The sequence below is a fragment of the Mizuhopecten yessoensis genome, unplaced genomic scaffold, assembly GCF_002113885.1.
Source record: "Mizuhopecten yessoensis strain PY_sf001 unplaced genomic scaffold, ASM211388v2 scaffold3235, whole genome shotgun sequence".
In the NCBI taxonomy this organism is placed as follows: domain Eukaryota; kingdom Metazoa; phylum Mollusca; class Bivalvia; order Pectinida; family Pectinidae; genus Mizuhopecten; species Mizuhopecten yessoensis.
The window spans coordinates 270104-285325 of record NW_018404943.1 but is presented as its reverse complement, the minus strand read 5'-3'; the positions used below and the strand labels follow the sequence as shown (position 1 = coordinate 285325).

General features: G+C 34.8%; 1 protein-coding gene across 1 annotated transcript in view; it reads left to right on the top strand.

Moving 5' to 3' along the window:
• LOC110447236 (neuronal acetylcholine receptor subunit alpha-10-like) overlaps positions 1-15222 on the top strand; it is a 57757-nt gene that overhangs the window by 24820 nt on the left and 17715 nt on the right. Inside the window, exons 3-5 of the mRNA XM_021492786.1 lie at positions 2218-2262; positions 7788-7897; positions 9813-10348. Of these exons, the coding sequence (XP_021348461.1) occupies positions 2218-2262; positions 7788-7897; positions 9813-10348 (691 nt within the window). The remainder of the gene's footprint in view (positions 1-2217; positions 2263-7787; positions 7898-9812; positions 10349-15222) is intronic.

Here is a 15222-nt window from a genome sequence, read left to right as displayed (position 1 = left end):
AACATGTAGCGTCAGTGTGTTTGACTTTTTGTGTGTGTGCCTTGGTTTGTGTCTTTTTGTCGAATAATCAGATTTTTATTCGCAGTCTGTGCTAGTTGAGTTGGCAAACAAACCTTTTTAAACTCTTTTTCGACAACATCGAGATTTTTTCTTTAAATATTAAACCATTTCATTAAAACCTGTTGCCGTAAGAGTATTGAATTATTCAAGGTATCGCTTAAATTTGTCTATATCAGGTCTGCGTTTTAACACGTGTGTTTTCACTACCGTTATCATAGATATAAAGGTACAAGTAAGTAAACGGGATTTCCAAAAAAGTATTCTCCGTATAAAACTGTGTTAAGTCCATGACGTATAGCTGCCAGGTGGAAGGAAACACTAAATGTGTCTGTATACACTTTTGGCGTGCCTGTTAAGGTTAGGGTACGTGTGGTCAGGACATTACGTCGATACATCAGCCATCTTAACGTTATCACCAAATACAAGCCCGGTAGTTGGCTTCCGACCTGTAAACACATTTGTTTGTCTGGCTAGGCTCACAATAACATATAATTACATGAATAAATGGACATCGTAATATTAACTATATCCATTGTCTAAATTCTTGTTGTATTATCCTTTTAAAATGCAGTAGTCTATATCCGTAATAAAATAAAATAAATACGACATAAGAATTCTTCAATAACAAAGTAAGATTTAATACAATCTAAACACATCTATTTGGCGGTGCTTTTCGTTAGAGATTCATATGCATTACCATAGTAACCATGATTATATATACAGGCAACTGAAACATGCCGTTAATATTACATGATCATATTGTCAAATGTCTGAAAAAGTGTCCAATTCATGAGGTGAATTGAAAACAATGCCCCACTCAGAAGTAAATTATACAATTTCTGCAAAAATGGCGTCTCATTTATAGAATGCATGGTAGATAGTCCCCAAATTAGCAAAAGGTAATCAGATGTAAGGAAAATAGTGTCCGATTCAGCAGTTAAAATCATCAAATGCACAATAGTTCCCCTTTCATCAGACGTCAGAATAAAATATTGTTCCATTCTTTTTGTCTGGCCAAAAGAGTCCTCTTTCATCACGTGTCTAGACAAATACCCCCTCCCCACATCTATCAAGGTTTATGTACTATTTATTCACCACTCTACCTCAACTCTGATTCTTACTTTAAAACCGATTTTATAAATTTTGAACCAGAAGCACAAAAGGCCTTGTTATCACTTCATTGTATCAAGATAATCACAGTTGATTCTCTACGTACAGGATAGATTTATACAATACATTTTTCTTCTATAAATCACAATACGCTTAATAGTGATTAATTTACACTGATTCAACAGGGATCCGACCAGAAGCGCATAAGTAGTCATTAACACTATACGTTACGACCAGGCGGTGACAACACAGGATACATCTTACAGTGAAAGGGTATCTGTCCGATTATCTTCTGATTCACACTGTAGATAATAAAAAACAGTTTTGTCTACGAACTGATGACACGTCTATACGTCTTGGGTTAAGTGTTGCACCCGAGACCGATAGATCACACTTCAGGACGACATCTCCTCACAGGGGGTCAATACTCATAAACACATCAGTCCATAATCGGAATAACATATTTGCTGTATTAGCGACATATGTTTCTATTTCATATTAAGTATAATTTGTCAAAGATCTAGTCTAGCTTTACAAATGTCAGTACCCCTGACGATGGTTTGTCACTATGAGATTATCATACCGTGTTACAATAGATTCAGGAGAATCTGTTATGTTTAATCACCATTTTGTACTAAAGATAACAAAGACAGCGCGTTCCTTTACATTTCTTTTAGTGCTAGACTTTAGGCACATCAAATGTTTAGTTGTCATTTCTTCATTGGAAGCCATGCACTGGGCGGTTTTCCTATTTGATAGCAGACTTACAGAACAGCATAACACTTGTCAGCATGAATTCATTGTGTTATACTTTGTTTCCAAAGGCCTAATATCTTACCTAAGTGACAAACACTTGATATGACATTTTGCTCTATTCATCTTTTAAACACGATGAATTATATCATTCCAACGTGTTATCTGCTTAGGTGATTGACATTATCTACTTACAATAAATATGGTTATATATGCGTTTAACACCCTTTGCTCTCTGTGTTAGGCCTCTCTTTGTCATTCACTGCAAACTTGTCTTTCATTGTTTTAATACAGGATGAAAAGAATCAAGTTCTTGTTACCAACGCCTGGCTGGATCAGGTAAGTTATTGTATAATCATATCTATTCTTAAGGAAGTGTCTTTTATTTCAATATGAACGCTACTAATAGCTACACAAATTGAATTATCCCACAACCACTTTAGGTTTCCATGATTCCGACTCGTGTGATAAATCTGCTAGGATTTCGTAAACATTGTTGGTTACCCACCATCCGGTGTTAGAGTAACACCCTTGCCGTAGCTTCATTGGTCAATCATTGGCGATATCATAGTTCATGGCAATTGTTCCCCCGATCGGAAAAAAAGGAAAAAGGCATTCCCAAGAAAAACGTATTGTTTTCTAGATATGATATCTGAACGTTGTGGGAGATAAACAGGCCCCCTAAATCGTGATTGTTGATAATCATTTACTAAGTCAAGTTAGATAAACATTACAAGATAACCGTCACTCGTTGTGGAACCTCTGTTTCTGAATAATCTTTATGAAATATAAAACACAAGCGAATATCAATGAAAAATGATATACTGAGAAGGCAATATCTCCTTTAAAGCAAACGATTGGGATTAAAATATTACTACAATAGTGAGATTTTAAGGGTTGATTAAAAAAGGCTTTTAGAAGTGTGTGGGACATCATGGGAATGACAGTCAAATGAACAAATCCATTAGTAGCCACTCTCTAAACAAATAAAGATTACAAATAAACTGGCATTGTTTTCTCTTCGACCGGAAGTATACGTACACAATAGACAGAGGTGACTGGGGTCGATTGTTTTGTAATACTATTGTAATATCTATATTCCAAAGTCTGCTTTGTCTTTAAGTTTCCATCTACAAATTGATTCGATCATATTTAATGATGGTCATCTGTATTTAACACACTTTCCATGGTTTATACTGCCACGTGCATTATGAATACCGTAACATTCTATCGTTTGAATTTATCACGTGATTTCGATACGCCTTGCACTGCTCTGATTGGCCAAAAAAAAACTTTGTTTTTAATATGATGTCGTATAATAAATATATTGCGAGTGGGAAAATATCTCGCAATGGTGTCTCAACCCAGTGATACATGAAAAACGGCATAATTTATCACAATTGTACCAGCGGCATATGAATTATTTTAGCGCAAAAACAAAAATGATACAATGCACTTTTTAAATATGAAGCATGATATACTTTTAGAGTAATCAGATAAGAAAGAAAGCATAATCAAATGTGAACAATATTCCTGTTAGTTTACGTCGCATTAAAATGCAAATATCAATAACTTCTGTCATTCGGTAACAAATTTGTCCTTTGAAGATATAAAGCATATTTTGTGCTTTAGATGGAGAAAAAAAATATAATTTCGACTATCTGGACGACATGTCGCCATCGGAAAAAAGTATTTTATTTTTACCCGCTAAATTATAGAAAGTTACCATTGCCTGCATATTTGTTTTCAAATAAAGTGTGAAGATGCTTTTACATTACGCCATTTAGTGTACATGTAACAATATTTCACGAAAATGCCGAATTACATGTCCTGATTTTGTCTTAGCATGATGACGTCATCATTTCAGTGTTTTCCATTGATCAAATATACGGCACCCTACATCGGGGTTGTAATTACCAAGGGGATATATAAATTGACCTTAATTGTTGTGTTCTATAGCTATTGACGCCACAAAAAGTGCCTCATTGTATACATTACGACGTCACGATGGGGTTAAGGATAACCTCAGCTTTAATCCATATTATCGTGTGATGTAACAGGGTTCGGTCATGCTTTATTATTTCATTAAGTAACAAACGATCCTGCAATGTATGGGTACATGATACAGGGGGAACACCATATTGACGATCGCAAAAACATGGTGTACTATTGTAAAATTCAATTCCAATCATGATCTCATCCTGGACTACATACGGGGGTTGTATGTATGTCATTTACGATCCTATCGAGTATTATATACAATTGTTACGATATGACAGTTAATCTTGTTTTAATACCTATGTATAGTAAAAAATCCAACACATTAAACACGTGTGGCATTCGACCTAAAATGACGATTCAAATTGTTGATACAGATAAACTATCGTGTTAGCTTAAGTTCAAAAATTCGTTATTGCTATACTATCAATTGAAAAATATGCTGAGAATAGTTCTTTTGTAAATTCGTCCAACTTTAATGAAATTGGTATTATTTGCAATATTCACATAAGTTAAATGTAAGTAAAATAATATTTTGATATGTTATACTGACTTGTCATTGAATACCTTTTTTTTTATCATAAATGAAGCTTACATATATATATATTCATGATCCTTGGACCTGACCTTGATATACAAGTGAATACTGACATGCAAGCAGTTGCCCGTGCGTATTAAGACAGACGCGATCTGATCAGGTTTTGTCTGCGTGCTTTATTGAATATAACTGTGTGCGAATCCCCAATAGCGTGACACAGCTGTCCAAGGGTAATAGAGGTTCATACCATTTAGAAGAGCTGTCATAATATCTAACATGCCGAGAAGTAAATAAGGTGCTGTATTCTTATTTTATTTCGCGGGGCTTTGATTTTACAGTTGTCTTGATAAGAACTAGTTCACGGGAATTAAATTTTTGCGATACATCGCTAGGTAAAACTATAGCGTGCGAGGGTTCTTTTGTATTAAGGTATTTGGTTTTATTTTACGAGCGTTTTGCAAAAATAAAATAAAATGCGATATTACAGTTGTGGAATCGCACAACGTTACACGATGCGCTGTGTGCGCACGAAGTGTGCACGGTGCTTGAAAGGTGTGTGCACGATGGGCGAACGATAAAAAGCTGGACGATCATTGCTTGCGCACATTTGTGCGCACGATGGACGAACGATGTGCAATAACAATCGGGGTTTGTGTAATTTGAGGAATGCCTAAACAATTTATACGGTTTCGTCTTTAATCATATAAACTTGATCTTTACGTATGTTTCTATATTCTAGCTACCTCTTTAAACTTATTTTTCTGTCTATACATTCTTATATTTAGAATTGTGTTTTCGGTGTTTTTTAAACAAACTTAATCGACACATGTACAATTACAACACAATCCCGTATACAGGTAAACATAGCCACTCTGTACATGTACCTGGACCGTAGTCATGGTAATGGTATTCGCCTGGTATTTATTTTTTGCACTATCTTTAGCAACCGTGAATATAGCAAAATTTAGAGCTGTGATTTAATCAATATGTATTAGTGAAGGTCATTATTTGTTACATTGTAGATGAAACGATTAATTAAGAAAACAATAAACTCACTGGAGAGTTTTAGTCATGCTGAACTTAAGCAGCCTACGTTCAATATATGACAGTTTATTGACCTCTACAGTCATTACAGAGACAAGCACAGCCAGTATGGTGACCTGTTCGAACATAATGATATACCGCTACAGCCATTAAGCTTTACTTGTATACAATATTGTATTAACATCAACATGAATACGGCGGAAGCTGTTTTCATATCCCATGATGGTCAGTGTAATTTATTAAGCAAACCCTGATTGAAATTTTATCTTATATTGCCATCAAAGATGATATTTAGCGGTTTGTACTTTACTAAATAATTAATACCAGTTCACGATCATATTCCAATAACGCCCAAACAGTATCCTATTTTGTGAATCATTGAAGTCTGGTTAGGATGCTTTCTGATAAGGCTTCAAGTATAAAAGATTACATTCTATGAAATATGACTTTATCGATCGAAATCGGTTGACATTTCCAACTATACTACAAAGGGTGTCGTACACGGAAATATATATTATGATTACCTGAAAATTCAATTACAAATCATTTCATGTCAAATCAACAATACAAATATTTAGTTAACTATTAAAAAGACATTTTATATATTTTTTTAATTTATGTTTTGTAATAAACACGTTATAATCACCCATCAGTATGGATGGAGAGCGAAGCATTCGTAGCTAGTTAAATACAGCTGTCTTACCTGATACAAGAATGTTTCAGATAGCACTGAGTGGCACTAGCTATTGGTGCTCGTGTGAATTGTATTGAAACAATGTCTACATCTGGTCGTGTTTTGGATTAGAGTACAATATGGCACTGTTTTGGCGAGAACGTTACGCCATTTACATATAAACACTACCGTGTGTTTGAGTAGTTTTCAAATTCAAACTGACATCTGTTTCCCTTGAGAAAAGGAAAAAGATCTATTCAAAATGGCCATGACCAGTACGTATTATCGTCGAGTGCTATTCGCAAAAGAAAAGTTAATTCTTCTGTAGAAATCTGCCAACGTTTCATGCATTCTCCATGGAAATCTTAACAAAGATTTAGAACATTGTCAGTCAATTTTAAATCTCGCGAGAGTTTGACCAGACGAAAGATATTATCTGTCATACGTCGGCGTCCCTAGTCTCTCGGAGAAATGTTTAATCAGAAAAGGCACGAACAGGTCTCTGCAAGGCATCTCCACTACCTAAATGTATAACTGAGCAGATTAAGGTAAACTTGGCTACATAATTGACTCTCTAAAGAAAGATACAGATAAAAACATGTAACACATAAAAGCTTAAAAGCCAGTATAGCAAACATTGTAAACACTGTATATGATGTTTTACGTCATGTTTGATAAGAAGAACAAAAGTTTGTGTTAATATTTAATTGAAAATATTAACTTTTTAACAAAGTTTAAAATATAGAAAAAGAATGGATGTGTCGCCGCTGCTCCGATGTCGTCAGACAGTGATTGTGAAACAAAACAAACACATAAACTGAAAATAAGACAGATTTATAGACATTCATAGTATCATACAGATATTGCAATAGATGTTTGTGTGTGTATTAAAACGGTTCAGTAATGCATAGTAATGAATACGTCAAGGTTACATGCACTTATAGTATAATAATAAGTATTAATACAGTGTCTACTTATTTATATCTGTTTCGGCTGTTGTGTGAAGAATGTGCGCGGTAGCGTCCTATTCTCCCGTGTTCAGATACAAGCAGTTCATTGAGATACCATTACATTAAAGTCGTCTTTAGATTGCCCCCATCATCAGTGAGCTCCTTCTATAGATGACCTTGACTGTCACATGCACGTGCACCGCCATCCCTAGAGAGAATACTAAACAATGGCATACAAACAAGCTTAATAAGAATGCGATTATTTCGAAGTTTTGCCTATTGTAAATGTTTTACTATTTCTTCAGATGAAGAAATCCTAATTTACTCAAATTTATAATGAATTATGTCTTTAACGAACTTATTCTATCAACTGTTTCTTCGTCAACGTGTTTCACTGTTGTATAATATGCAGGTGTGTTTTAAGCATGTACGTTGCTATTTAACATCGGAATGGCTTCAAATAGTAAGATACGTTTACAATTAAGTTGTTTATTTAAAAAAAAAATCTTGTCGGTATGAACGCAAATTGCTTACATCTTTATGGCATGAAGCCAACCAATTCTTGGATATATATTAAACAATCAACTACAGTTTTGGGCTCATATATTATATAGCCCGATAGTTAATAATTATTTTCAATGTTTATTTTTATATTTTGCAGGGATGGCACGACGAGTTCCTTATATGGGAACCTAAAGACTTCAACAACATCACAACATTAAGAATTCCTTGCGATAAACTGTGGTTGCCTGATATCGTCTTATATAACAAGTGGGTAGTTAAAGTTATTTGATATTTATCTAATACTGAGTTTTGCATTCCAATGTCCCAGCTGAAGATAGATAATAGATTTAGCGTTTAACCTAACAGAGATATCCATGCTAGAAATATCATATGACCACATGTTTTAACTTGAAGTCCCAATATTTACATCTGTTTGGCGCAATAAACATCAAATCATCTAGATCGTTAAAGGAAATAGGTCTGAATTATTAAAGAATATATGAGACATTCAATGGTATAAAGAAATGTATATGAATTGCACACAGGCGGCGATTACAGTAAAGGTTATAGGAAAGTCGTGGTCCCCTTGCTAGATAATGTCTAAAGTAATATGCATCTGCTGGAAGACCTACGGCTTTGATAGCCAATGCATTGTGTACAGCGATTGACACATGTGTGAAATCCCCCCCGGAGGACCGTACAGCAGTTCTGTGGAAATATCTCCATGTTTCCAAATACTTTTTATATTCAATTGTTTTCCGCTCGCCCGACCTGTGTAATCAACTATTAGCCACTGCTGGTAGCTGATGGGCAATTTGATAGTAGGTTCAGACAAATGTGATGTGATGCATCCCTAGATTGGAAATCTGTGTATGATGGCACACAAGTGACCAAAAGAGCATAAAACGGCGTAGATAACCGCGCATAGGTTTCGTGCGTGATATAATCGTGTTGTGAAATATATAATCATATTTTAGGGTATTGTTTAATATCGTTTAATCATCTTTAGAACTCTCAGTGGGTATACTCTTAGTTACTGCCCTCATTTCTGTAGAAAACGCTTAGTTACTGTATAGTGAAATATTGATAATTTATTGGATTATGCACTTAGTTACTGTGGTCGGCACACTTAGTTACTTCGTTTATACACTTTTGTAGTGTATTACACACTTACATGTACATGAAGTTACTATGTTTTCCACTTTTTAACTGGATTACACACTAAGTAACTGTAGTGCACAGTTAGTTATTGGATTATACACTTAGTAGCCGTAGTGCACTTTTAGTTACTAAATTTATACACTAAGTGAATTATACTAGGAGGTACTAGGTTACACACTTACATGTAGTTATTATATTTTCCACTAAGTAACTGTAGTGCACAGTTAGTCCTTGAATTATATACTTAGTAGCCGTAGTGCGCTTTTAATAACTAGATTTATACACTAAGTGAATTATACTAGGAGGTACTAGGATACACACTTACATGTAGTTACTATATTTTCCACTAAGTAACTGTAGTAAACAGTTAGTTATTGTAGTATACACTTAGTAACTGTAGGGCACTCTTAGTGACTTGATTATAAAATTACAGATGTAGTTACCGAAGTATACAATTGTTACGTTGTCTTGACAACAGTGTACCAGCAACTGTAATAGACACACATAGATATGTCATAACTCACGGTTTAACACACATTTTCGTCCTGTTCTGAATTCGCGAAACGGGATGAAAATATCGGAATTTACAGTAAATATGATGTCGTTCTAAACAACAAAAGCTTGTCCGTAATAAGAATGAGATTATCAAATAATTATATAAACAATTATGGTCGTAGCATCTGAGCTAACAAGTTACCTGTTCGAATCAAGAGAGTTCACACAATTCGACAAAGCTAAATCAATACCCGTCCAATGTTGGTCATTACAATGTGATATTGCCTGGCAAAATATCAAATCAACACAAGTCTGACCTTGAGTGACATGAGTTTATTTGAACGGGCAATTAAAATGAGAACGGAAAGATAATTTTCTGCGGATTGATAAATCAATTCATTGACCTCAAGGCTCCCCTTTTTATTTTATTTTGCTAAATCATGTTTCTTATGATAGTGTTCTTGAAATGTCTATATTACTATATTACTAACACTCTAAATACTTACAGTATTATTTTATGTTGTAGTGCAGCGGAATATACAGATGGGGTTATGCCTGCAAACGCTATGGTGAAAAATAATGGCGACGTGTTTTGGCCTGTTCCAACGAAATTACAAAGTTCATGTAAAGTGGATGTGACTTATTTCCCATTTGATGACCAAAGTTGTAGATTAAAATTTGGATCTTGGACATATGATGGGTATCAAGTGGACATAACAAACAGATCAGAAGAGGTAGACCTCTCCAACTATGTAGTAAACGGCGAATGGGAGTTACTTCAGGTTAGAGTTGTGAGAAACGTTGTTATTTACCCATGCTGCCCTGAACCCTTTCCGGATGTGACGTTTTATGTCCACATCCGACGTCGAACCTTGTACTATATGTACAATGTTGTGTTTCCGTGTATAATGATGTCGGCGTTGACACTACTCGTTTTTTGCCTGCCACCGGACTCGGGGGAGAAGATTGCTTTGGGAATCACAGTTCTCCTGGCCTTTTCAGTATTTATGCTGGCGGTAGCGGAAAATCTACCGGAAACATCAGAATTTGTACCACTCATAAGTAAGTATTTGTTATCACAATGTGCAAGTCTATTGATCATCGTTGAGATTTCCAAGGGCAATTATAGCATAATATTAAGCTGAAATAATTTAAAGCAAAAGTTGTGCATTTGAAAAGAAGTGTTACAACATCACACACGTCTTTAACAGACCAAAAACTCAACATCTAATTTGCCTTGGTATGTATGAAAGGTTCTTTCAAATAAACGTTTTGTAAGTTTTCAGTTTGATGATTTTGTTTGAGGTTGTGTTAAGAATATCAGCAACTATCTGCTACAGAAAATGGAACGAATAGCAGCTAATAGAAGAGCAGTGCTTAAACTTTTTTTCTTTTATAAAGTATTTTGAAAACGCTTTGTCGTTAAATATCCTTCTAATCCCAATCGTGACTATTTTAACAAACTCTGTGATAAACTCAACTATAATACTAACACTTGTGCCAAGGAATGGTGGAAAATTATAAATAGTTTTATGTCTAACTCTAAAAGAAAAGGCGGCATTCCTCCTATTTCTGACACTAACGACATTTTCTATGACGATCTCGATAAAGCAAACGCCTTTAACATTTTTTTCTCCTCACAATCTACTAATAATGACTCTATTATTGATCCCCCTGTTCTAAACTATTCTCATACTCACATACTTTCCGACATTGTAATATCTCGTCAAGACGTTCTTGATGCAATACATTTCCTTGACATTAAGAAAGCCTCAGGTCCCGACCTTATAAGTCCTCGTTTGATTAAGGAAGCTGCCGATATTCTTAGCTATCCACTACAAATCCTATTTAACCTTTCGCTCACTGAATGTATTTTTCCGTCATCTTGGAAAACTGCTCATGTGACACCAGTATTTAAAAAAGACGATCCATCTACTTTAAGTAAGTATCGTCCTATCTCTCTATTATCAACTGTTGGGAAAATGTTGGAACGCTGTGTATATAAATATGTTTACAACTATCTTATTGACAAATCTTTATTAACACCCTTCCAGTCTGGTTTCAGATCCGGTGATTCCACTATAAATCAACTTCTGTCTATTTCTAATGATATCTTCTCTGCTCTTGATAAAAGTAAAGAAGTCCGAATGGTCTTCTGTGATATCAGCAAAGCGTTTGACCGAGTATGGCATCGAGGCCTTCTTTCTAAACTAAAATCTTTCAGCATCACAGGAAATGTTTTTACTTGGTTCTCAGATTACTTACATAATCGCTGTCAACGTATTGTTATAAATGGAAAACAATCTTTTTTATCATATATCACAGCAGGAGTTCCACAGGGATCAATTTTAGGTCCACTGCTCTTTTTAATCTTTATAAATGATATTGTCAAAGACATCGATTGTACTATAAAGCTATTTGCTGACGATACGTCTCTATATGTCAAAGTGGAGTCACCGGGTCCGACCGCAAACCTGTTAAATAATAATATAATGAAAATTCATGATTGTTCTAAAACTTGGCTTGTAAATTTTAATCCTAACAAAACTGTAACAATGACTGTTAGTAAGAAACTCGAAAAACCGATCCATCCCTCTCTGTATATGAACAACATTTCTTTAACTGAAGTCACTTGCCATAAACATCTCGGTATCCTGGTATCTCTATCTTAGCCAATGGAAGTTGGAGTGACCATATTCAAAACATTATTAGTAAAGCCTCTAAAAAAACTTAGCATAATTAGGAATCTAAAATGTATCATTGATAGAAAGTCTCTTCAAACGGTATATTATACTTTTATAAGACCCTTATTAGAATATCGGATATTGTATGGGAGAACATAACTTTAGGCCAAAGCCCGTTGATTGAAAACATACAATTAGAAGCAGCCAGAATCGTGACTGGGGCAACCAAACTCACAAGTCACGACAGAGTATATGCAGAATCTGGTTGGGACCCCCTTATTGTCCGAAGGAGAAAACAAAAATTAATCCAATTTCATAAGATTGTTCATGGTCAGTGCCCTTCTTATCTTGCTAACGTTCTACCTGCTCGCCATTCAAATATACATACTTACAATACAAGAAGGGCTAACAACTTATGTCAAGTCAACTGTCGAACTAATCTACATAAAGACTCTTTCCTCCCCTCTTCTGTTGATATATGGAATGCACTACCAGATAACGTAAAATACAATCACTCAATTACTAACCTCAAAACAATTCTGAATGCCGACACTCTACCATTACTACTGCAGAAGCAGACAAGGTCAGATCCATCATGCACGACTTAGGATGAACTGCAGCTCCTTAAATACTCACCTGTTTGCACGAAACTTAGTTGATAGTCCCATGTGCTCATGTAATTTGTCTACTGAAACTACAGAACATTTCCTCCTCCAATGCCCTAACTACCAGCAGCTGATCATGAGAATCCAATGTTTTAGTCGCCTACCTCCTAACTATAATGTAAGCTTTTTACGTTATGGTTGACCCGAACTACCAATTCACTTAAATGAAATTAGTTTTGACTGTGTTCAAAACGTCATCATTCAGTCTAGACGTTTTTAAAGAAACTTTAACTTCATTCATATCAGTAATCATGTTTAATGTGGTGATACTTGCAATTACTTGAATATCGCATTGGTCTCCGTAGAGTGTTACAGATCATTAGTGCCAGTTAAGAATTGCATTTATAGTTTTAATTTGTTTTCATAACATACTACATAAACTTTCCATAACATGTACAGACACAGTGCTCTTTCGTCAAATATCGTTTGTATTCATGCAATCAGCGTTTGTTCTCTCAATGCAGTTTTGATGCCCATCGCTTCCCCATCAAACGTCATCCCCCATTTTCTATTTCTATTTATTTATATGAATTATAATATTGTCAGTACTGATCCATAGCCGTTGTTATGTCTATAAGGAGACGGATTTACATAAGTACTATGTACTTGTTTCTGGATCCTTTTCTGTATTTATAACCATGTATTATTGTAATTTAACATCAATAAAATAAAGTTTAAACTAAATATCCTTATCAATGTTACATGATAGGGTGATACATGTAACGTCATGAATGTTGCGTCAACGTAATATACTACTATGTAAAATTACTAAAGTCGGTCGTGTTTTCTTCCGAATGAATTAACTGCATGTGTGCAATTTAGTGAAGTTTACAATGATCATAAGATATTACAAGTGTATCACGCTACAAAGACCAGAAATCTAACTTTGTGAAAAATGTAAGGCAAACGATTTTAATTGGAGTATGTGTAGCGTAATACACCATGCGATACTCGCCATAGGTACTGAGTGCTATTTTACTTCAGAAAATAAGATCATAAACACGTTGTGTTGTCCTCTTAAACTATATACAATACTGTACTTTGATATCTTGTTTCAGTATATGAAGTCACGCCTTTTTTTCGCAAAAGGTTTCCCAATTTGATTTACAAAGGAATAGAGTGATACTATATACCATAATCTTTCGCCCTTGACTTTGAAAATCCGTATTCGCCTACTGTCAAGTTCGCCTTTCACATGTACTTACATGTACCAAATATTGTTTTTTGTTATTTAAGTTTTGCTGTCATGACAAATTGTCCCTCAATGTGAAGGCGAAAGGCGAAGGTTAAACTGCGACAAATATTTCCCGGTATAAAGTATTGATTAAACCATAAATATCTACACATATTGCTTTCTTCCTCAAAAACATTAACAAAAAACCTTCGAATAAAATGGGGGTTTTTTTTGGTTTTTTTTTCAAAACGACATAAATTTACTGACGTTCGTAAAGAAGCTGAATTCAATCTGTAAGTCTGTAAGTTGTCATTTTGATTTGAACATGGAACATACTTCATAAATACTTTATAAATAACACCACCCCACCCCACCCCCGTGTTTAAAATGTCATATTTACTATGCACAACTCAAAATACAACGCTAAACTTTATATTAAACAACAGAAAATTCGAAAAAGAATTAACGCTTTCAACAATTATTCCGTGACATAAATGTTACAGAAACGACGTAAACCTCTCCTTTTTTTCAGTGTATATCATATCATGTTTTTGTTATTTGAATTGTATTAGAAAATGAGACATACTTTTTAAGCTTTGTTGGCGGGCATGTGATAGCGCATTCACCTTCCACAAAGACGGCCATGGTCAGATTCCCCGATCGGACATAAAAAGGAATGTGGTCACCTGCCCAGTCACGTGGGTTTTTTTCCGGGTGCTTCGGTTTATTTCTACAAGACCTGCTGCACATTTATGCCAACAGAATGAATTATTTAAATTTTAAAAAATGTTGTTTTTTAATTGATGCAAAAAAAAAAAAAATCTACGCGGTAAACTTGGCGTTTGTATGAAGTTTTCGTTGATTAATATTTATTATTCGAATATATGGCTTTAGCTATCAGATTTTCTCTGCGATAAATAATGACGCACACCAACATTCCATTTACAAACACGAACATTTTTTCGTTGATAATTTTGATTTTCTGGCAACGCTTACAAATAAGATTATTCTCTCAATCTATATCATACACGTTATGATGTGAAATTGAAGATCCATTCCTACGAGGTTCCTACGTCATTGTCCAAAAGGCATTGATGCTGTTGTCGGGAACTGCGCGATAGACAGTGTTAAGCCCAATGGCATTATGAATCAGGACAGGAGAGCCCACGTTGATTAAAAAGGACCATAATTAACTGTGTAAAAATGTTAATACGACCTCCGGTCTGCGTCATATTATTTTTACTACACAATACATCACAGTTAGTTCGCCTTTGGCGTGTCATGATTCAGAACAAAACATGATTAAAAATTAGCAGTATATGTCAACTACCTAGCAACTAAATGTATTTATGTGATCTATATCGGGAAGTAGAAATATTTAATCTACTAAAATATTAAAGTAAATACTATGCA